The sequence below is a fragment of the Dromiciops gliroides genome, chromosome 1, assembly GCF_019393635.1.
Source record: "Dromiciops gliroides isolate mDroGli1 chromosome 1, mDroGli1.pri, whole genome shotgun sequence".
Classification (NCBI taxonomy): domain Eukaryota; kingdom Metazoa; phylum Chordata; class Mammalia; order Microbiotheria; family Microbiotheriidae; genus Dromiciops; species Dromiciops gliroides.
Genome location: NC_057861.1, coordinates 667870276 through 667895756, shown reverse-complemented (window position 1 = coordinate 667895756; position 25481 = coordinate 667870276). Strand labels below are relative to the sequence as shown.

The following is a 25481-nucleotide window of genomic DNA, read 5'->3' as shown; positions in this document are numbered from 1 at the left end:
TTACTAAGTCCTAGCAATTCTACTTCTGAAACATCTCTGAGACAACTCTCTCTCCCACTCTCACCACCACAGCAGGCACTACCGCTTGCCTGGACTATTTATTACCAGAGCTTCATAACAGGCCTTCCAAACTAGCCGCTGTACCATGGCCAGAAGAATGTTGTTTTGGATAAATTAGTCTTCTGCTCAAAACCCTTCAGTCATCCTCCACTGCTGATATCAGTGGAGACCTGCTCCTTCATAAGCTGCCATGACCTTCCCTTTCCAGATTGATTCCGTATAACTTCACTCTATGCTTTAGCTAAAGTGAACTGCTTTTTGTCTCTTGTATGTGTTGTTTTTCTAAGCATGGCATGTCCTCCCTCTCCATTTAGCCTGAATTCCTAACTCTCCTTTAAAGCCAAATTTAAACGTCACCTTCTCTATGAAATATTCCCTCATGCTACATTCATAACTTCCCTCCTTGGACACAGTATTCCATTTCCCTTTTTTTTTTAGTGTATTTGCCATTTGATTTTGTGTATTATAGTGATCTGTGTTAAGGTTACTTCAACAGATGATAACTTCTATGAAGCTGGACTTTAGTCTTATCTAAAATTTATATCCCCCCCAGTGCCAAACATAGTGCTTTACACACAGTGAATGCTTAATAAATTTTCACTGAATGAATTGCTTGAAGCAAGAGAATCCTATAAAAGGCTTTTCTTATAAAAACTACAAGGACTTTTGTCCATATAGGTGCAATGATACAAGAATAAAATAAGCTTCAAAATAATTACTGATTCACCATTAAAGCCCTTAAGAGTCAAATTCAAGAAAATTCAGATTGTGTAATCTGCTAATAAGACTGCTTGGGCATTAACTGATGGTGGGAATATCATATTCAAAATGCAATTTTTGACTAATGAAAATCAGAAAAAAAGTTTACTAGGCAATTCTACTATACCTCCCTTATCAACTCACTATCCCACTCCCACAGCAGCTCTTCCATACCTTTGTATGTCTCCACAAACCTCTCATGGCTTCCTCTCCCCCTACTCTTTCAGCTGGGAATCTTACCTCACACTTTACAGAAAAAATTAAGGAAATTCACCATGAATTCCCCTTTCTCATCTATCATTCTGGTGCCTTCTGCCACTATTTCCTCTGTCACCCAACTCACAGATAAAGTGGCCTTACTCCTTTACTTACCAAGACTAGCCACTCTACTTGTTCAAGAGATCCTATTTCTTCCCATTGCCTCCAAAAGCATGCCCCTTCCATCATTTCTACAGATTCACTTATTTTCAATCTCTCCTTCTCTACTGGTTAATTTCCTACTGCTTACAAACATGCCCATGTCTCCTCTATCCTGAAAAAAATCTGCCTTGATCTTTCCATCTTTTTTGCCCTCTGTAGCTAAACTCCTTGAAAAAGCTGTCTACAATAGGTACCCCCCCCACACTCTCTCTCCTCTTATTCCCTTAACACCTTACAATCCAGTCTCTGACCGTATCATCCTACTGATGCTACTCTCCAAATTTACCAATAATGGCCTAGCTGCCAAATCCAATGGCCTTTTCTCAATCCTCCTTCTCCCTGACTTCTTTGCAGTCTTTGGCACTGTTGATCATTCTCCTCCTTGATACTCTTTTTTCTAGGCTTTTGGACCACCACTCTTTCCTGATTCTCCTTCTACCTGACTGCTCCTCTTCTGTACCCTTTGCTGGATCCTCCTCTGGATCACGCCTTCTAAATGTAGGTGTCCCTCAAGGTTTTGTCCTAGGCCCTCTTCTCCCTCTACAGCAGGGTTTCTTAAACTTTCCCCTTGTGACTCCTTTTTGCCCAAGCAATTTTTACACAACTCCAGGTATACAGGTATATAAAATAGGTATACATGACCTGTTACTATTTTCAAATTTTTTGCAATCCCCACATTCAGTATTCAACCCACAGTTTAAGAAGCTGAGCTCTATACTACTTGGTGATCTCATCACCTCCTATGAATCTAATTGCCATCTCTATGTGGATGATTCTCCAATCTACCTTTCCTGACCTAATCTCTGCTGATCTCCAATCTCACATCTCTAGTTGCTTTTCAGACATTTCAAACAGGATGCCTAGTAGAAATCTTAAACTCACCATGTCCAGAACAGAACTCACTATTTTTCCTACTCTCCTGAATCCCCCACCTTCCCAAGTGCTGTAAGGGGCAATACTTCCTCCTCCCAGTCCCTCAGGCTCTAAACCTAGGAATCAACCTGGATTCCTATGTCTCATGCCCCATAACCAAGCTGTTGCCAACCTCTGTTGTTCTCACCTTCACACCATCTTGGAATATGCTTCCCCATCTCTCCTCTGAAGCTGCCACCACACTGGTGCAGGCTGACTCTCATCACCTCACTCCTGGACCATTTTAATAACCTGCTGGTGGGTCTGCCTGTCTCTAGCCTCTCCTCACTTCATTCCACCCCCTCCCCCATTCTTTCCTAAAGCACAAGTCGGATCATCTCACCATCCCAGTAACACTGCCACTCAACAAACTTTAGGGGTTTAAATAAAAAAACCTGTTTTTCATTCAAAGCCCTTCATAGTTTAGCACTCTCCTCCCACTTACCTTTCCAGTCTTCTCACATCTCAATCTCTAACGTGTATTCTTCCATCTAGTAACAGTGGCCTCCTGGTTGTTCCATGAATAAGACACTTCATCTCTTGGCTCTGGTCATTTTCTTTGGCTGCCCCCACGTACGCAATGCTTTCCCTCCTCCAATAACTGACCACCCTGGCTTCCTTGAAGTATGAACTAAAATCCCACCTTTCTATAGAAGCCTTCACTGGTTTCTCTTAACTTGAGTGCCTTCCCTCTGTTATTTCTTATGTAACCTGTAGAGAGCTCTCTTTGTATATATTTGTTCACATGTTGCTTCACTCATTAGACTGTGAGCTACCTGAGGACAAGGCCTATCTTTCATCTCTTTTTGTATCTCCAGGGCTTAGCACAGTGCCTGGTACACAGTAGATGCTTAATCATGTTTAATGATTTATGGATTCCTCACCAGAGAGCTATGGAATAAAGGATAAAGTTGAGGATAGAATAAGAATGACTTGTAAGTTTCCTTCTTTGGAAAGTGGTGATATGGTGATGCTACTCACTGGTGATTACTGACATTTATAAAGGAAAAAGTGTTTTATCTACACAATCTCATTTCAACTTCACAACAATGTAAGGTAGGTACTATGGTTATTACTATCCCCATGTAATAGATGGAGAAACTGAGGCTCAGAGAAATGTAGTGACTTTTCCTTGGATAGTCAGTGTACATGGTGGGATTTGAACCCAGGTCTTCCTGATTTCAACTTCAGCACTGTCACATAAGCCATAGGGAGAGAAAAAAACAGCTCTAAAAATTTCAAGAATAATGTTGCTACTGATTAAATAAAAGAGAATACTTTATCTCTAGGTATATGACAGTTGCCAGGAGATAGTGGTATGCACAAGACCTAGATTCTTCGAAACCTGGAGCTGGTCATCTACAAGCAAATTAAATTCTACAACGATCTGTCCTCATAGGCAAGTGGGAGAGGAACTGACTCAACTAATTAGTCACAAAGTAATTTTGAGAGGGAACATTAAGAGTTAAGGTGAGTGGGGCAGCTAGGTGGCGCAGTGGATAGAGCACCGGCCCTGGAGTCAGGAGGACCTGAGTTCAAATCCAGCCTCAGACACTTGCTAGCTGTGTGACCCTGGGCAAGTCACTTAACCCCCATTGCCCCCCCCTCCCCCCAAAAGAGTTAAGGTGATCAATAAAGGCTACCTGAACTGAGCCTTAAAAGGAAATGAGAGAGCTGAGTAGGGCATATATCTTAAGTTGTGTGATGTCACACCTATGTGACATGACTTCAAAATCACCAAAACAGAAGGTAAAGTGAACGTACTGCACTGGTGAATACTTCCCATCCTTAAGGAAATGAATGGTCTCTATAGTAGCTGTACAGCCCTGGGGCACTGCCCTTCCTAGGCTTATACACTATTCAGCCCCTGGGCCATTCCTATTTGAGTCTGACAACACTCTTCTACAACAGTCAACAGATGGTCATCCAGCTTTTGTTTGACAATCTCTAGATAGGGGAAGCCTACAGTCCTGAAACAACTCTGATTTTTAGATAACTCTGATAGCATATTGTTCCACACTAATTCCTAGTCCTGACCTTTGTAGCCAAGAAGTTGAATATCCCTTTCTTTCTTCCCCCTTGAAATACTCAAAGATTACTGTTACGTTCTCTCTGAATTGTCTTCAGTTAAGACAATACTAATTTCTTCACCTGATACTCATATGGCAGGAACTCAAAGGCCTCTCATCATTCTGGCTGCTTTCCTCTGTCACTCTCCACTTTGTCAGTGTCACTGTGCAATGACAACAAACAAGTTGCCAAAGTAAGCATGTCAGGAAGCCACTAACAAGTCAGACAAGGGCTGAAAATAGCATACAATGATCTCCATTCAGGTTATTTTGTTGAACAGGTGGCCTGTAAGGTCCTTTCAAAATCAAAATCGCAGCACATAGGCTGGTGGACCATATGCAATGCTGTTTGAACAGAATTTATCCTAGGGAGCTCTGAGAAAGGCTTCTATTATCCAGAAGCTGCTACTTGGGCCCCAATAAAGAGAAATACACCCCCAGTAAACTGTCACCTACCATAACAGGAACGAGAGAGATGCTTAAAGTGCTCTGGCCATTATCATTATGGTTCCCCATAAACAGGACATTGCAGAAATGGTGTTGCCCCTTCTGCTTTTGTTGAGATTCTCTATGAATGAAATCATGGTAAGAGTTTCAATGGACAATTATGAGACTCTTTTGTTCCCAATAATAATGTGGTTATATGTGCTTTGGAAAAACGGTAGAAACAAAGAACTTTGGAAGAAAGAGGAATTCTAATCACTGTAGTGAAAAACTGCAATTTCAGAGGACTAAGAATGAAACATGCTACCCACCTCCTAAAGTGAGGTGAAGTACTCAGAACGAAGAATGAAACATATTTTTTGGACATGGTCAATGCAGAAACTTGTTTTGCTTAACTAGACATATCTGCAGTAAGGGTTTTATTTATTGGGGGTGGGGGGTTAAGAAAGGAGGGAAGACAGATTTTTGCTGACTGAAAAAAAATTATTAAGAAAAAATTCTTTGTAAAAACCACACCAGTTCTCTCTTCCCTTCCCCCATGTACTTGAAAAAAACATAGAAAAAAAAACTACCCAAGAAAGAATCTGAAAAATAATTATCAAGTGATACAAGAGTAAAGCAATTTCACCCCCTAATTATTAACAATCACAGCTGAACTGTTTTCAAGTCCTGGGGTCAAGAATTCAAGTGTCTTTGGCTAGCTACATAATCCCCTACATGGATGGCAACAAGCCTTGTTGCTGGAAGAGTGCTTGCCTTGGCCAATCTGGCTTGTTCTCATAAAGTCAGTACACTAAAGTCAGTTGGCCAAGGTCAGACTGGCTCTCTATATCCTGAAGCTGAGGAAACATTTCCTATCCATTACCACAGTCAACAAGCATTTATTAAGCAACTCCTATGTGAGGCACTGTGCTTAAGTGCTAAGGATACAAAGAAAGGCAAAAGTCCAATTAAAAACTGAAGTTCTTTAACCTTCCTGCTATTTGAAAAGGACCATAACTCTTGTTAATAACCAAATAAAAAAATACATGACAAGGTTCCTTTGGTATTAGAAAAGTCAGATAGTTCTTTAGATAGGTAGGAACAAGAGGCAAGGGCAGAGGGAGAAGTTTTTCACTTTTTGTGTTCTAGTTTGCTTCTATTTTCAAAGGAAAAAGACAATGCTAACACTCAAGGAACTTATCTAACTACAATTTATTGCTCTTAAAATAAAGGCTACATTAAGAATATAGATGCATACAACCAAATGTAGCCATCCATGGGTTGGATGTTGTGATACTGGAACATAACCAATGCAGACATCCAACCTGTAAGCGGACAGACCTATTCCACACTACTGATTTAGCCATGAATGGTTTGCTCCCTGTTCCATGTCCTATACCTGGTTCCATCCCCTTACTTCATTTCTATAATGGATCTATGGTTTCACTGGGAGAGGGAACTACAAGTGAGTAAACTGATTTATCAATGGATATCAGTATCTACTCTGCAAGTTAAAGTCTTACAAAGTTGCCTGGAGCACCAAGAAATTAAGTTATTTGTCCAAGACCAAAAGTCCACATGTAGCAGAGGCAGGACTTGAACAAAATTTTATAAAGGCCAGCTCTCCATCTACTACATCATGCTGCTACTCTTTCCTTTATACTTGAGAGTGAATGAGCTGCTCAGACCTGCTCTACAAATACACCAATCTAAGAAAACCTCATGTACTTATGAAATTGCCAATCGGAAGTAACTGAGATACAAATGCACATCTGAGTGAGTATTACTTTCTTTGATTATATCTTGCTTTCATTACTAATTCTAGTTGTTTCTATATAGTTCTTCCCCCAACCAATCAATTAAACCATTTCCTGAAATGTACAGAGAACAAGGATGAGAAAACTGCATCACTCTGCTTGTACGATGCTGTCGTCTATGAACACCTTTCAGGGAAACTGAAGACTTCCATTAAAAGAAAGTGCGTTGCCCTCTAGAGGCTATGGCTGTCACATGTCGTGTGAGACAGTACTATAGCTTCACAAATTCCATGTTATGAAATTGATTCAGTAGAGAGCATAAGAAATTTCAATGGTAGAACTTAATTAGAAAAAGATAAAGATTTTCAATGGGAATACTATTTTTATGTCACTAAGATAAAGACTGGTTCTATTTTTTTGTAAGGGAAATTTCTTTATCTTAAAAATTTTGAGATCATCTTGATATCTGAATTGCTCATAGGCCTCATTGTCTTTTAAATGCAAGGGCAAAGTTATCTTCAACATACTGTTACTCCATGTGCCTTCTTGGCATATAACTAATGAGAATGAAGCACACAAAGCTTATTTTTCCATCCTCTGGGGAAAAAAAATTTAGACATCTTCTTTAAAATGGGGAAAGAACAAGATTTTAGAGAGGTGATATTAAGGAATAAAACACTGGAAATAATAAACGAGGCAAACAGTAAATATATAAAATTATAAGAAATGTAAAGTCATGCTTAAAATTAGATTCAGACAAGTGAAAACTGTTGATATACTCTTAGGTTTATTACTTATTTTATTAAAGTGTTACTTTCATCATGCCATGGAAACAGAAATGAAAGCCAACCGAGGATTCTTTCTTTGCTTTGTGAGGATATAAAGAGAAGGGTAGCTGAAAAGGACTTTTAGAATTTCAAATGCTTGGTGCAATTCATTATTTCATTTCTAAATCATTCACATGTACAGCCCTTGGCTGAGTCCCCAGTAGAACAGAAATAATGGAATCAATCCTAAATGAGAAGTCTAGACTCCTGAGTGACCCCTTCCTTCATGAAGTACTTTCCTGAGGATATCCACAACTGTTGATTTTTTCCCCTTTAGGACAGACCTATTAGTGGTTTGTTTTTCTTTTAAAGGTTAACACTGGAAAATGTGATAGTTATGTGATATGAACAAAAGTAACTAGATAACAAAAAACCTGGTTGATATATCACGCTAAATTGTCCCAGGCCACATTTTCTCTTGGAGTCCATGTACCTTGGATTAACTAGATAGACTCATTTTTGGATGAAAAAAAGGTTACAGGGATTTACAACTAGAAACAATTGAAATCATACTACCATAGTATCATTACAGCACAGATTAGAGGTGGAAGGGATAGAGATAATTTAGTCCAGCTGCTTCACTTTAAACATGTGCAACTGGGGTCACAAGAGATTAAGTGACTTGCCCAAAGTCACACCTTAATAAGTTTCAAGAGGCAGGAGAAAGTTCACAATCCAAGCCCGGCACCACAGAATACATCATATAGCAATAATATAAATAAATAATATAAATAAAACTACTCATCTGCCTTGCCTGAACTCCTGATCTTTCATTAGAAAAAATTGAGCTCCCAAGGGGTTAGGTGGCTTGTCCAAAGGTCAGTCTTAAGCAGTGAGGACAGGATATGACCCAAGTTCCCCTGAATCCAAATCCTGTGATTTAATCACTACTCTCCTCTCAGACAGATTAGTTCTATTCCCTGACAATGGCATATGCTTCTTTTCCTTGTATTCCACAATATATAACACAAGATAAGCACATTGGAGGTGTTCAATAAATACCTGTGGAACTGAATACATAAAGCATATGCAATATATTAGTGTGACCACAATTTCTCAGGTTCACAATTAATTGAGATGAAAATGTATTGGTACGAGTCTAAACAAATGAACGTAATCCAGCTAGGTTTGACTGCTTATGAACTGTGATGACATTGATACTTCTTAGATTAATATTGTTAGGGTCTTGCTTCTATTGTGTCTTAATTCTCAAAGAGTGAGAAATTTATATGGATATTCAAACCAATATAACCTTTTCCCTCTGCTCTTACAAAAAAAGTGATCTTCCTTACACAAGCTGTTGCATAAAAGAACTAAGAAGTGTGAATAATCATAATAACTTAACTTACCACATATATCTGGGGGAAATGAAGTTTTTCTTTAAAAAAAAAAAAACTCACTTGCACATTTTATTTCAGTTATTTCACTTTAACATAATCCATTTAGGGGTCATCATTCTTCAGACATTAACCTTCATGTGTCTTCAGACATAAAGAGCAGGGAACATTTTTCAGGAATCTTCCTCAAGGCCCTTATTTCTTTTTTATTTTTTTTTATTATTATTTTTTTTTTACAAAAGCTTGTGTCAAGGGCTGACTTTCAATAGATCGCAGCGAGGGAGCTGCTCTGCTACGCACGAAACCCCGACCCAGAAGCAGGTCGCCTACGAATGATTTAGCACCAGGTGCCCCACGAACATGCGCTGAGCTCCGGGTGAGAGGCGGCCCCCCTTCGCGGCCGCACTCCAGCCCCCGGCACGGACGGCCCTCCGCACCGGGCCCCGGGCCCCGACCCCCGAGGCCTCCCCGCCGGAGCGGGGGGCGAAGGCCCTTATTTCTGTTATGACATATACAGAAACTGAAGGAAGGCTGTTAACTATTTTGAGAAGATGTAGTACAGAAAAAAGGATTCATCGGCTTGAAGTAATGTTTCATTGGCTTCAGATACCATATCGGAAGCAGGAAAGACTAAGACTTCAAGTTAGGGCTTGAACTTAAACCATTTATGACCACTGTTTCAGATACCCGATTTAACACCAGAAGAACCCTCAGGCTTTACACAGAGCCAAACATTTGTTCAATGTGTGGGATATGTTCTGGGAGTCTCTGACATCTTGAGTTATAATTACTAAACTAATTCAATATCTGAGTTCACTCTAGTCTTTGGGGAACTCAGACCTCTAGGCTGAACTCCTTGCAACCCCAAAACACAAATCACCAACATTTGCTTAGCAACAGTACCTGCCATATAGCAGGAGACACAGTGTTTATTGATTGAATGACTGACTGAAGCTGGAGTATTTGAACCAACAGCACCTTGAATAATGATTAATAAAAATAATAATTAAAATACCCTGGAAGGTAGTTGTTCATTCATTTCAGTTGTTTCCAACTCTGCACGACCTCATTTTCGGTTTTCTTGGCAAAGACACTGGAGTGGTTTGCCATTTCCTTTTCCAGCTTATTTTACAGACGTAGGAAAATGAGGCAAAACAAGGTGAAATGATTTGCCCAGGGTCACACAGCTAGTAAGTTTCTGGTGCCAGATTTGAACTTGGGCCTCCCTGATTCCAGGTCTGGCACACCAACCTGCCCCTGGAAGGTAGAGTCCCAGATTGGTATTCTTCTAGTCCAATGACTAATCAAATTCAAACCTTCTGTTTCTCTAATCCTAGTGATTCAGTCTCCAGAAGGCAAAAACAGTTTTCCCCTGCTATTTCCTACCCAGCGAAATCCCATCATTTTCCAATTCTTTTCCCTCACTGGAAGACATGCACAAATATTCAATTTTCTACTCTGTCTTTTCTTTTTACAATCTTTTTATCTGACAATGCATCTCTAGTTACATGCCCCAGTGCTGTTGGAGACTTCTCTCAAGCTTCCTCATTAGGCTGAGAGGAAAGAGTTGATATATTCCTTACACTTTCACTGTAGCTTACAGACCTGTCCTTTACTATTATCACTCAGAAACTTATTTTTCTCTAAGATTCTCTAAGATTTCTCTATTTATTCTCCTTACTCAGGAGTTTACTGCCTGGCTCACTGTCTCCAACATCCTTGTCTGCAAGTACAGCAATATCAACCTAATAATGTCAGCCAACTACAGGAATGTTCATATCTTTAACTGTACCAACTGGTTACACTACAAACCCGACTCAACTGGGTCTTTACTATGGGATCACAAAACTTTAATTCTTCATATACTGATTATCTCATTCCTTTGAGAAACTGTTCTAAAACCTTCTCCTTTATCTCCAAATTCCCAGTGTTGCCTCCCAACTCCTGACACCTAGTAGACATTTTTATATCCTTTTTTTTTTTGGGCGGGGCAATGGGGGTTAAGTGACTTGCCCAGGGTCACACAGCTAGTAAGTGTCAAGTGTCTGAGGCCGGATTTGAACTCAGGTACTCCTGAATCCAGGGGGGGTGCTTTACCCACTGTGCCACTTAGCTGACCCTATATCCTATTTTAATGAGGAAATTAAGGCTACCAATCAAGAGCTTTCTCAGATACTCTATATCACCCCCTCAAAACTTCTTCCCATCCTCACCTATTATCTCTTAATTGACTATTGTCTCTGAAAAAGGACTGGCTCTTCCTTCCCTCAAATTTCTACTTATGGCCTGCCCTCAATTTCATCCCATACCTATCTCCTCTGATATGTTTTTCCATGAATAATTTCTCACTTCTTATCTTTCTTTACTACCTGAAAAGAGGCTATACTAATTCTTTTTTTTTTTTTAAGTGAGGCAATTGGGATTAAGCCACTTGCCCAGAGTCACACAGCTAGTAAGTGTTAAGTGTCTGAGGCTGGATTTGAACTCAAGTACTCCTGACTCCAGGGCCAGTGCTCTATCCACTGCGCCACCTAGCCGCCCCAATACTAATTCTTTAAAATAAATTTTAAAAAACATTTCACAAGAACCAAGCTACAGCCAACCTCATATTCCTTTCAAAGCAAACTCCTAGAAATCATCCACATTTGCTACCTCCATTTCTTCACTGATCATTTATTTTCTCTACTCCTGGTATTCTGGCTTCCAATCCTACCACTCTATTGAACTGCTCTCTTCAAGTTTAACAAAACTTGTAAATACTAAAAATCCGATGACCCCTTTCAGCCTTCATTCTACTTAACCACTGCAGTTTTTTATACTGTTGATCAATCCCTCCTCCTGGATATTCTCATCTCTCTTTGCTTTCCTGATTCTCCTACTGTTCAAATAACCACTCCATTGTCCCCCTTCACTTGTTTTGTCTCAGCCCTTTTCTCTTCTTTCTTAGTAAGCTCACTAACTCGCAGGACTTCAAGTATCATTTCTTCTCAGATGACTCTAAACATCTATTAATATATACATAGATATAGCCCTAATCTTTCTCCTGAATTCCAATGTATATCAACTGCGTATTGTAGCTTTCCACTTGTACATCCTACAGCCATTTCAGACTCAACATATTCAAAACGGGACACACCATCTTACCCTCCTAAACCAGCCCTTCCTCCAACTTCTTGATTTCTGCAAAGGACACCACTTTTCACAACCTCAGAGTCATATTTGATTATTTTCTAGTCCATGGATGGAGAACTAGGAGCAATAGGATAGAAGTTGCAGAGAGATAAATTTAGACTTAATGCCTATCAATTAATAAGCATTTATTAAACACCTGTGTGTTGGGAATTGTGCTAAAAAACCTTCCCAATAATTAGAGCTATCTAAATATAGAATGGAAAGTCACAGGAGGTAGTAGGTTCCCTTCATTGGGTGGAAAGGGGGAGGTATTTCCAGAGGCTAAATAACAACTTGTGGGGTATATGTTCTAATAAGATTATGTATGGAATAAGATAGCCACTGAGGTTTCTTGCAACTTGGAAATTCTGGGATTTTCTCCCTTATCTCAATTAGTTATGAAGTCTTATCTGGCCTAACTCCATAAAAGTTCTGCTTTAACACACGTTTTGAAAATGCAAATTTGTTACAACAATACTGATATATTAAGGGGAACTGTTGAGCATAATACAAGTTTCAATTTTGCTTCTGTTTGATTTCTTCCTCCAACAGCCAGAATGCAGAAAATTACACTACTTCATAATAATCCACAAGTTTCTCAACCCTTCCAATGGCCCATTTTCACAAGCAAATTTCAGTTCTCTGTTCAGACAAATGGTCCACTTATTGTATATCTTCTAGTGCAGTACAAACTATGGGCAGAGAAGGGCTGGTCTGAACCAACCCCATGACCTCCAGTCCTGAGTTGCAGCTTGTCCAACCTCTTGCCAACCTAGCCCCATGGGAACCGGGGCAAAGGCTGACTGAGCAGCAGCCTGAGGCCACAGATGGTGCCACTATTTATTGTATTTATGTATTTTTTAACCACTTAACATGTATAAAACTGTACTATCATTTTGATTAGATTACTGTCTTTTCTGTAATGTGTCACTTAAAGTTTTTATTGCTCAATTTTGCATAGTACAATACTTTTGGAGAAATGCATGTTTTGCTATAGCAGAATTGACTATCTCTTACAATGGCTCCCTTCTTTCCATTGACCCAATCACTACCCTTAATTCAAGTCTCAGATAGTTTATAGAATTGCTTCCTAATTCAAATCCCTGAGTTCAGTTGTTTCCCCCTTAAATTGATTCACACAACCACCAAATTTATATTCCAAAAATACAGGTGCTAAAACCCTGACCATTGTTGTTCAGTTGTTTCAGTCATGTCTTGACTCTTTGTGACCTCATTTTGGGATTTTCCTGGTAAAAATACTGGAATAGTTTGCCATTTCCTTTTCCAGCTCATTTTACAGTTGAGGGATCTGAGGCAAACAGGGTTAAGTGACTTTCTCAGGGGCACAGAGTCATTAAGTTTCTGAGGCTATATTTGAACTCAGGTATTTGAGTCTTCCTGGTTCCCAGCTCAGTGCTCTATGTACTGCACCACCTAGGTGCCCCAGATATATGGAAGAGGTAGACTAAAATCTTCTAAAACCTTGATCATGCAACTTTCTTAATCAAACAACTTTTGTGTTTTTCTACTGGATATAATATGAACTCCTCAACCTGGAATTCAAAAGATCAAATTCGCTACAAATTGGATTCTTCTGTCTTTTCTGGGCTTTTATTCTTCCAGGATCTTTTTTTTTTTTGGGGGGGGGGGTGCGGCATTGGGGTTAAGTGACTTGCCCAGGGTCACACAGCTAGTAAGTGTCAAGTGTCTCAGACCGGATTTGAACTCAGGTCCTCCTGAATCCAGGGCCAGTGCTCTATCCACTGCACCACCTAGCTGTCCCTGGGCTTTTATTCTTAATACATTTGAGGTTTCATCTCTTATTTGCACACCTTTACATTGGCCATCTTTCATGCCTAGAAGTAATCCCTTCTCCTTAAGTCTTCTTAAAATCACCAGTTTCCTTCAAGACTCAGTACAGGCATTATCTCCTACACAATGACTTTCTTGAATTCCCCAGTTGTTAAAAGTTTTCTGTCTCCTCAAATTATCTTTGCATATTCTTAGTTACACGTACATTGTATTCCCAATAGAATCTAAGGTCCTTCAAGGTAGGGATATCTTTGTTTTTTGTCTCTCCCCAGAATCTGGTAGAGTGCCTGCAACATATGTTTGTTGAATTAAATCAGAGTAGGAACTTCTGTACTGGTACAGATTGTAGCTTAGACACCTTCATCTCCTGCAATTCTTGTCTATGGGGTAATGTTCACTATTCTCTAAACATGCTAGATCAATGATGCTTTATTCTAATTCACAGTTTTGTGTTTCAGACTGCTAGCCTTATTTCAATTCTAGGGGAAGATTTTATCCAAGAGCACTAGGGTGAAATTTTATTATTTTCAAGATGGAGGGGAATCATATTAAATGTAATAATTTGGTTCAGGGTATACTGAGGAATACAGCAGGCCACATGTAGCACATGTTTGAAAGCTCTGGACCAACCCTTAGATTTACAGATTAAAAAAAAAAATGAGTGTTGGAGAGGTGAAATGATTTGTCATATATTAAGTGGAAGAGTTGGAATCTGAACTCAGGTTCAAATTAGGTTTAAATACTTCTAAACCCATCACCTTAAAAAACTTACATCATGAATGACAGAATGTAGTTTGAGATATATTTTTTGGACACAGCTAATGTAGGAAGAATTTATTTTGCTTGAATAGGCATATTTGTTATAAGAATTTTGTTTTCCTTTTTTCAATGGGGGAAGAAATAAAATATTTTATTTTAAAAAATAAAATTTAACCAATTTAAATGAAATGATATTATGATATCCTTAAAAAAAAGGCAAACCAATCACAGCCATTCTCTATAAGAAACAGGAACAAAACAACGGGTAGAAAGCTAGTTCTGTTTACCCAGCCAAGTCAGGAAGCAGCAGCACAAGTCAGGGACAGTGCTCTTTTCATACAAACTCAACTCTAAAGATATAAATGGGAGGAGACAGAAAGAGAGAAAAGGCTAAAACCAAAGAGAGGCTCAGGTAGGACTTTTCCTCACCAGTCACTTTGCTAATCCACACATATTAACTTCATTACAAAGTTACAAAGGTGAAAAAAAATCCTCTAATCTGGCATAATGATGTGTTTTATCACATATCACAAAAGCAAAGAAACGTTTGTTTGACATTTCCTTACAGAATATCAAAATCAAGAAAGACTAAGAAGTTTCAAGGTGGGTAAAATATACTACCCTTGTGCTAAGTTAAAAATATTTTAGTCCTCACACAGTAACTACCATGTTCTTCTTTAGCCTCCAAAGACTGACATTTGAACCTCTTCACAAAACATAAATTCTGGTCCATTATTTAATAGATGGACAGCTAACCTGAATAAATCATCTTTCTGCCAATGCAAATTCCTAATCATTTCCAGTGAATAAATGGAACATCAGTTGGCAGACTCATGCTGATAGTTCCTAAATAACAACTACAGGGAATTAAGAATGTGCATACCATTATTCATTGAGAGATGTTTACAAAATTCCTCCCTTGCCCTAGTTTCTTAACTTCTACTTTGCTGGTCTCCAAAGTATGGAAAAAAAGTCTTTTAATTTTTTTTTTCCTTTTGAGGATTTTTTTTTTTTTAGTGAGGCAATTGGGGTTAAGTGACTTGCCCAGGGTCACACAGCTAGTAAGTGTTAAGTGTCTGAGGCTGGATCTGAGCCACTGCGCCACCTAGCTGCCCCCTGAGGATGGTTTTTAATGCTATTTTTTCTGTAGCTGATTACTACTATCATTTACATTTGAACCCTAAAGCAATCTCAATTACAAAAAGCAATACATCTAATTTCAGACCAATTAAATATCCAACATCTCCCCCTACCTATCATTACTTACAAAATCCTATTTTATTTTTGAATATTAAAAAAGGCAAAAAGAATGACTATTTTTCCTCCAAAGTTTGTTTTGTAAACACTTGTTTGTAGATTCCTCCACATTTAAAGGAAAAATTGTGTCTAAATATTTTCTGAAGATGGGTGGCAAAAGGCAAGACCATCTCTTTGTTCAACTTTTCTACAGAAAATGAAATAGTTTCCTGTGTTACTGAAATACTATAGTCATTGCGTAATCATAAGTTGTATCAATATTTTCCCCTGAAGTCTTTACTGCCAAATATTTTAGGCCTTGAATTTAAGTTAAAAAAATAAGCAAACCACCATCACTACCTACTAGCACATTTGACTAAAACTGAACAAATATCATGTAGAATTTATTTTAAATCACAGAACTATCAAAAAGATTTTAGTGAACTTCATACCATCAATAGGTATGATTCTTTTCTACAAAATCTTACCTGTTACTAAAGATGTGAGATTTTGAACTTGTTCAAATATTTCCTATGTAACTTGTTTCATGGAGCTTATGCCTTCTGAAGGCCTAATGGGAAATTTAGACATCAAAGAAAGAATTTCTGTCTTATTCAAGATTACAAAGTGGAGTATGGATGTCAGTTTACTTAAACCCACAGATACCAAACTTCTCAAAGACTATACCATCTCACAGAAGATGGATCAAAATGAAGATGTTATGACAGCATATTCCATATGTAATTTATAGGTCTGTGCATGCAATTAAGTCTAGACAATTTGGAAATATCTCAAGAATAAAACAATATCAATTTCAATTTTCTTTTAGCAAATCCAATAAAAAGCATCATCAGTCCCTTTTTAAACATGAGGAAATTGAGTATCAATGAGGTTAAGTGTTATATTGGAGATCTTAAGTGTGAGAGGAAGTTCTCGACATTCTACAGAATATTTTACCTGTTATTTTGATTCCAAAATTCAATGTTCTTAACATTATCCTATAATGCCTCTCATTTCTACTACTAATTTCTTATATGATAATAGGCAAATGTCATTTCAGTCCCTGGGTGACTAAAATTGATATTTTGAATAGAACCAATGCAAAAGCAGCCAACTCAAAAATTTGAGCTATTTGACTCTTGAGGACTATACAGATGGTTGTCTAAGTATGCTTTAATGCTACAGTGATGCTCAGTACACCCTTACCTGGTTGAGGTGGATGAGGAGGGGGCATCTGATGGTGCATCATGGGATAAGGAGGGGGCTGCTGATGAGTCAACATTCCTGGATGCCCTGGTGCTCCAATTGGGTTCATACCAGGCCCTCCAGAATGCTGGTGGGACTGCTGAGTGTTCTGCCCATGCTGCTGTTGCTCCATTTGCTGTCGAGCCCTTAATTCAGCATATTTTAGCTGCTCCATGTGGAAGTTCTGGCGTTCAGTGAGTAACTGCTGTCTCTGCTGTTCTAACTACAATGAGAAAAGGATAAGATGGGGGGAAAAACCCACAATATTTTAAAGAGTAAAAAAAATGTTTCTACATAAATTTCTCAAACCACTGTTTTGCTAATAAATGTGTTAAATTTCCTCCATGGTTCCCAACATCCTTTAAAAGGACCCCAGTGTTACACAAAATGGCTTGTACTCCTGCTCCAATTCACTTTCCCTGCATTCAAATCCTGCCTTCCTCTTCCAATTGTTTAGCTGTGTGTATACAGTAGCACTCAAGCGGAAACTGAATACAACAGACACTTTTCTATAGCAAGACCTCACTGAGACCTAATGCTGACACAGCTGCAAATGCAGCTGAAGTTCACACAAGGTTCCTCCCCAAATCTACATTTGCACAGAGTGGGAGGAGGGGTGGGAGAAAAAAAAAGAGAGAGAAGCAGCCAAACTCTAAATGCACTGCCAAGATTTGGAAAAATCCGCTCAAACTGGTAGCCTTTAACCTCTTGTCCTCAAAATTTCCAACAAATGATCAGGTCCTCCTTTGAAATGTCTAATGTTTCAAAAAAAGGAACCGTCTGATAAACATGGGGGAGGGGGGGAAGAGAGAGAGAGAGGGGATGCACTATGCCCTTTTGTTAGCAGTACTCTCTATATGAAAATAAGGAATTATTTTTATTGCCACATCTTTTTCTGTATTGTTCACATGGCTGTATTTCTCTTGCTCTAGGCCAACATCGCCTGTTACTATGTATGACCTATGTGCATCACAGCAAAAACGGCAACTGGTATAAACAAGACATGTTTGAAATTAGATTTAATGTGTTGTAAGGACTATTGATTCTTGTACCTAGGGATTGTCTCATTTGACTCAGAACCAAGGGTGGGAGGCATTATTACCTGCATGGGTTCAGGGAGCAGCCAAACCTTTGTAAAGAGTACAAAAATAAACTGCCCTTTAAGCAAAGTTTAAAACAATCTCCTTTGGAACATCCTCATCCCCTTTTCCCACATCACTCTTTCTTCCTTTTTAGTTTAAACTGTCCAGACACTCAAAGGGTCTATACTCTGCAGCCTCACCTGATACCCCCAACCACATCACCTTCCCACTAACTACTGCACAAAAGCATTGCTCTAGCCATACCATCTCCTGAAAATGTCATGCTATTGCTGTCTTTGTACTTTCTCTCTCCTATAAATTCCTGTAGTAGTAGCATTTATTTTCCATACCAATGATTTGTAATTATACTGCTTTTTATTGTTTGGTATTTTTAAAAAAATGACTATGTCATGTATTTCCAAATAAATTGGAAGTTCTATACATTTTTGAAAAAAGGAAGAAATCCTTCAATGTGTAACCAGTACAGATTGAAAATTTTAAGTCCATATAGATGTAGTAAGAGAGACCCAAGAAGCCAAAAGTACACAAGGAAATTGGGATTTAGTAATTGGTCCCAGGTGACAAATACAGGTATGAGCTTATAAACCAAAAAAAAAAAAGAAAAAAAAGAAAAAAAAAAAGAAATGCTGGCAAGCATATCAAAAAAGAGAAGCATGTGGCTATCAATTTAACCTTAACTAAAAATTTCTTAAATTGTGGAATATTATTTACATGTTACTATGAGAAGGGGTAAAACTGAACAAATGATTGCAACCAAAATAAGAGAAAACTACTTTTTAGGAAAAATTGCTCTATCAAATCTTCTGATTAAAAGTTTGCTATCTAGCCGTTCCCCAACAGACACATGGTCAGCATTTAAATGAGCAGTTACTGAAAGACAAACTGTAAACCATTTAACAACCACATAAACATGTGGCAAAAAATATGAGAAATTAAAATTAAAACACTCTTGGGGAGGGGTGGCAGCCAGGTGGTGCAGTGGATAAAGTACCAACCCTGGATTCAGGAGGACCTGAGTTTAAATATGACCTCAGGCACTTGACACTTACTAGCTATGTGACCCTGGGCAAGTCATTTAACCCTTATGGCCCCACAAGGAAAAACCAAAAATCAAAAACCACAACTCTGAGGTTTTGCATCACACCCATCAAATGGGTAAAGATGAAAACAAAACAAAACAGAGATCCAACCATTCTGGAGAGCAATTTGGAATTATGCCCAAGAGCTAAAAAGCTGTGCATACCCTTTGACCCAAGCAATAACACTCTTGGGTTACAGTAACTTTGGGGTCTTTTTCCCAAAGGGATCATAAAAAAGGGAAAAGGACCCACATGTACAAAAATATTTATAGCTGCTCTTTTTGTGATGGCAAGGAATTGGAAATTGAGGGGATGTCCATCAATTGGGGAATGGCTGAACAAGTTGTGGTATCTGAATGTAATGGAATTCTATTGTGCTGTAAGAAACGATGAGCAGGTAGAGTTCAGCGAAATCTGGAAGGACTTGCATGAACTGATGATGAGTGAGATGAGCAGAACCAGAAGAACATTATACACAATATCATCAACAATATCTGTTGATCAACTGTGATAGATTAGATTCTTCTCACCAATCCAACGGAACAAGAATGTTCCAAAGGACTCATGATGGAAAAGGCTCTCCAAATCCAGGGGGGAAAAAAGGAACTGTGGAATATGGATGCTGATTGGAACATACTATTTCTTTTGTTTTTGACGCTGTTGGTTTTCTGATTTCAGGTTTTTCCTTTGTGCTCTGATCCTTCTCATATAACATGACTAATGCAGAAATATGTTTAATGTTATTATGTATATTTAACTTATATCAGATTGCCTGCTTTCTGGGGGGGGGGAAAAATTTGAAATTTGAAATATTATATAAACAAATCTTGAAAATTATTTCTACATATAACTGGAAAATAATAAAAAGCTTTTATTTAAATTTTTTTTAAAAAGCAGAAATAGTCAAAACTGGAAGAACTTTGTGAGGACAATCTATTGCACTTTTTGCTGGTGATGCTATGAATTATTCCAGGCACTCTGAAAAATAATTTGATGCACCCCCCCCCCCCCGTCCCCGCCCCCGCAAAAGTGGCTAGATAGGAAGACATGTTAAGAACTGATAGAGAGGGCTGATAAGTGGTGCAGTGGATAAAGCACTGGCCCTGGATTCAGGAGGACCTCAGCTCAAATCTTACCTCAGACACTTGACACTAGCTGTGTGACCCTCATTGCCCCACAAAACAAAACAAAAACACAAAACAAAGAATTGATAGGGAATGAAAACCAAATAACAACAACTGTAACATGAAAGATCCCTAAAATGTAGGTGGACTTTGATTACAGATCATGACCAATATTGTAGAGGACAGAAGAAAAAACACACTTCCCCTCTTCCCTACATCTTTACTGAAAGGATCAAGATTCAATGATTCTTTTGGTAGTGCAGTGGGAAAATACGGCCATTGCACTTATGATAAACTATTAAATATAGCTAGTTCTGCTTATCTGCGTTTTTAAGACAAGCATTCTATGGAAAAAGATATTAGGAAATTTTTTTTGTTTTCCAAAACAGCATTACTAAGACAAACAGGAAGGAAGGAATAATTTTTAAAAGGATAAATTGGATTCCTTTCCTCAAGACCATTACCAGGCTCCCATCTTACTTACAGCTTCCTTCTCCCTGTCCATGATGGTTTCCAGTTCCTCAAAATGACGGAGTTTTATCTCCAGCTTCTTCATTTGTGTCTCTACCAACAGGGCTACCAGAGACTTGATTTTTCTTTCTTCTACAGCAGCAAGATGCTAAATGCAAAAGAGCAAACAATTAAATACTAGTTTCAAATGTAAATGAAATAAACTAAAAGAGAATATAAAACTCTGAAACATGGAATTATTCCAGGCTCCAATATTAGATAATTTTTTTATTCTAAGAGATTATCTTTTAAGGCTGGCCCACACCTGCTTTTGTACCACTTGTGAGCTAAGAATTGTTTTTACATTTTTAAATAAAGTTTTAATGTATTTAAAAATGCAAAATCCATTTTTAGGCCTCTCATACTGCCCAATTTTACCAATCTCTATTCTAGGCCTATTCCCAGCTCTCAAAAAGATCCCAGACTGCAGCAGGCCTAACAATGAATAACCTCTCCACTATCAGTCAACAGATACTTGCTTAGAATTTATTTCATGTTCCATCACTTAATTCCTCCTCTGAAACTTCATCATGTTGGCTTTGCCCAGAGAAATGAAACTCTGGAGGATCCTGCTAAGCTATAAAGCTTCAGTGAAGTTCCCAGTGAAGGGAACTAACAAAGACCAGTATAAAGAAGATTATTACTGGAGAGTAATTATTTTTTTCAGCCACAGCAACTCAAGAAAACAAGCAAGGAAATTTTGATCTGCATCAATGGAAAGCATACACCCAGATCCATGAAGCATTTTTTTGTTTTCAACTCAATGGGAAAGATAGAAGTATAAGTGGTAGATAGGGACAAATCTGGGTTTAATTTAAGGGAAAATCTCCTAACAGTAACTACTATTCATGCTTATATTAAATATATATCTGAAGAGCTTTGTTATAAATTTAATTTGATTACAGTAAAATTTCCTCATCTCTTAGCACTTAATTCTTACTCAATTTGTTCTTTAAATATGTGAGCAGGTCACACTCCAGGACAACAAAAATTGAAGACTAAGAATATATGAACAAGTGGATAGAGCACCAGCCCTGGACTCAGGAGGACCTGAGTTCAAATCTGACCTCAGACACTTGACACTTACTAGCTGTGTAACCCTAGGAAGGTCACTTAACCCCAATTGCCTCACAAAAAAATAAAATAAAATAAAATTATATATACATATGTATATATAAACAAATCTTAGTGTTAGGTAATTAGAAATTAAACAAGTATAGAATAAAAAATCAGTGGTCTAAAGAAAAGAATATTAACGGAAATTCCATCTAAACATCTTGGTGGTTCTACAGAGTTGGTTCAAAAGATCCTGAAAAGTAGAACTTTAACAGGTAAGAAGCTAGAGTATTTCCCAAAACTATGAGAGCTCAGCAGCCAAGGGTCTTTCTGTCTCTCTCCACCAGTGCCATGCCAGAAAACGGAACTATTTACATTTGAATCATCTAATTTTGAAGATTACATGACAAGATACTGAAGTTCTCTCTTGAGCTGAAGTGCCAAGCATTCAAATTCTACTATAGAAAGTGCAACACCATGAGGTGGCCATGTAGCCCAAATGTCAAACGTACATCTTCCTAAAAGACTATTTTATGGAGAACTCACACAAGGCAAGTGTTCACACAGAGATCAGAAGAAGCGACACAAGGACATTGTCATGGTCTCTCTGAAGAGTGTTAGTATCAATTGTGAGACATGGGACATGCTGGCACAGGCTAGCCCAGCATGGTGTGCCCACATCAAAGAAGGCACTATGCTCCATGAGCAAAGGTAGAATCAAAATAGCACAAAAGAAACATGAGATGCAGAAATCTAGAGACATCTCCAACCCAAATGTTCAAACGGACTATTTGTGCCTGACCTGTGGTAACGTCTTGCAAGTTCATACTGGAAGGACCAGCAGTAGTCGAACACATTGTACCTTTAACCCAACAGCATGATATCATTGGTCTTCTTTGGGTTTGAAGGACAAACAATTTATGAGCTATATATAATTGAGTTTGGAAATGTGAAACAATGGAATTTTAAAGGGCATTTCTAGCAATGTATAAATTAAAAGGTATGGGAAAGAGGCAGCCTAGAGTAAAACTTGATTTAAATTCAGAAGACATAGGTTCAAATGCCAGCTCTACTGTATAGATCTCAAGCAACTAATTTCCTGTTTCAGTTTCAGCTTCAGTAAAAGGATGAAGTTGAAACAGATGATCCCTGAGGTCCCATGCAGCTCTAAATCCCATGATCCAATTACTCTGTTCTTACAAGCCCTGGATCTGGTGCAACACTTTACATTCCATGACTATTCACCAATCATTTCTGTCTAACTAATTACCAGCATAATAACACAGTTATTTTCTTAGGAGGAAATCAGTAGGATGGTCATCATGCTGTTCCTGAACCAACCAAAAAGGCAAAGCAGAAAAAGCATTGTAGTTGGAGGCTGGGAAACAAGAGCCATCACCAAAAAGCTGTTTGACCGCAGGAAAGCCATTTTGTTATCTGAGCCTCAATCACCTCATCTCTACAATTATGGAGCTTAGGTCTCTTCCTGCTCTGATCTTCTATTCTTCTATTAGCATGGTGATGAATGCTTGGACAGCCGACACAAGGAGCAAAGGACTCAGAAACAGCAGATGGCAAAGGAATTCATCAATCAGGCCCAAGGAATTTGTAAATAAATTATGCTAACAGATGAAAATAGAGTTAACAGTTAAATGGCTTTCCACATTGTTATTTAATTAGCAACTGCTATATTTCCAAATCTAACTGATACAGAAAGAAAAATAGTCTGGGCAGAACTGTATTAAGGTACTATACAAATCTAGACATCTCAGGAAAAAACTGACAAATGTTAATTGTAAAGTTTCGAACCTTTTCAGGAATCCTAGATAAAACCCAACAACTTTGGACAACAATTTTGTTAAAGTTAGAATTCTAGGGACAGTAACATAATAACCGGTGTTTTATAAATGGCAGAGTTAGAGAGACAACTGGTGAAGTAAAAAGAGAGTACTGATAGGATTTATAGTCATAAGGCCTGGCCTTGATTCCCAAGTTCTACTATTTACTCATCCAACAAATTTAAGATTCCATTTCCTCATATCTGGAAAATGGAAATAATATTTGTACTACATGCCTCTCAGTCTTTTTGTAACAATTAAATGAGAAAACCTACATAAAACATTTTCTAGCTATTGTATAAAGCACATAACAATGTTATCTGTTACTATAATCAGAAATATTCAAATATTCCTGGACAAAGGATAAAAACTAGCCTTGCTAACAACAGAGTCTCTGCTTATAGAGACTGTTTCAAGGTACCTCTATCCATCCAAGCTCTTTCCTAGATGGTTCCAGAGCTCATGAACACATGCTATAAAGCTTCTTCTTTCACTTCAGATGGGAAGGGTACCTCAGGCCTGATAGAATTCTTTGTTAATAGATTAAACATTGGAAGGATGAGCTGCCAGCTTGGGTGATAAGGCTATGAAGGTGGCATATTGACAAATAAAAAGAACAGAAGCCATTATGGGCACAAGCTCAAGATATATTGTTAGGAACGATCTACAAATAGCTTCTTGACATGCTGAGAATTTATAATAGAATAAATGATTTTGGAGGGTAGAATAGAGAAGGAGAAAGTAGATTAAGAAGAGAAATTAAATTTTTAGAATAGTCTGAAAGGCTAATTTAACACAAAAAACTAAGGAAAAAGTAAGATTCTTCCCTTTTCAAACCTGCAATATAAACTATGCAGTTAACACCACATGTTGTAGAGATGAAACCACCCACAGAGAAACTGGTAATTCTATGTATAAAAAGAGCTATTTTAGGTGCCTTTCATTTCCTTTAAGTTAACAAGAACAATACAAAGCATATTTTTTAAAAATGAAAACAGATCAAATTAAATATAAATTTTCTATGGTTAGCAATTAATGTTATAACAATTTCAGATCAAATCTGCAGGGAAATAATTTTTAAAAAACTAACAAGGCATATCTTGATATGGCTTGTTAAACTATCAAACTATTCAGTGAATAAACTGACCCCCCCCCAACATCTTTTAGGCCCATTATTTATACTACTTATTCCATGTATATGGATTTAGGGATAAACAAGCATCACTAAATGAAATCAATAAACACTGAGAGTGTACTATGCACAGAGTTCCATGTACTAAATATTTTTATCAATTACTCAAAAGAAAACATGAGAACATAATTTGGAGGGACCCTGGAAAATGACTGTAAAGTAAATTACAAACCTTTGCTTTGGTAGCAGCTGAGGCAAGAGCAGCTGCTGCAGCTGTGGCCACATTTCCTTCAGAAATCTCATGTTCTACTTTCTTTTTTCCAGTATCATTCTCTCTCTCTTTACAGGCATCATTTTCCTTATTCTCTTCACCATCCTTCTCTTCTGAAATGATCACAAACTCATTCTTAATACCCTCGGCTTTAATAACAAACCCTATTACTTTCCTTTATGATGCTATAACCAAACCACAAATACACTCCTCTATGTGCTTCAGCATCAAGGTGATCAACTTAGTTCCTGATAGAGTCACGTATTTTAAATGGCATATACTGTCTTACATTTTCATTTTTGCTTCAACTCTGTGCAGTTCAGGATGAGATCAACAAAAATTCAGTATATAGAGGGAAAACAATTAGTATGGGTGAAATGGGACATATAAAAATCCCAAGTTTTAACAAAACATAAGTTGAAAAATGCTCTGGTAAATTCTAATGGGCAAGTGTCGAATATAAAATAAATCATTCAATTTCATAAAATTGAAATGTTTTTGAAAAAATAAGGGAAGTGATGAACTGTGAATAAAGGTCTATATCAAATACCTCTGATAAAAGCTTTAGAACTAATATA

General features: G+C 37.9%; 1 protein-coding gene across 4 annotated transcripts in view; it reads right to left on the bottom strand.

The window, feature by feature from the left end:
- The window catches only part of SMARCC1 (SWI/SNF related, matrix associated, actin dependent regulator of chromatin subfamily c member 1), a 173503-nt gene that overhangs the window by 6741 nt on the left and 141281 nt on the right, over window positions 1-25481 (bottom strand). For 3 of the 4 annotated variants that reach the window (XM_043963478.1, XM_043963485.1, XM_043963462.1), the window contains exons 24-26: window positions 24865-25016; window positions 20581-20715; window positions 16752-17013 (exon numbers count right to left, since the gene is read on the bottom strand). In XM_043963478.1, coding sequence (XP_043819413.1) covers window positions 16752-17013; window positions 20581-20715; window positions 24865-25016 — 549 coding nt within the window. The remainder of the gene's footprint in view (window positions 1-16751; window positions 17014-20580; window positions 20716-24864; window positions 25017-25481) is intronic. The other variant, XM_043963471.1, reaches the window with a different exon arrangement.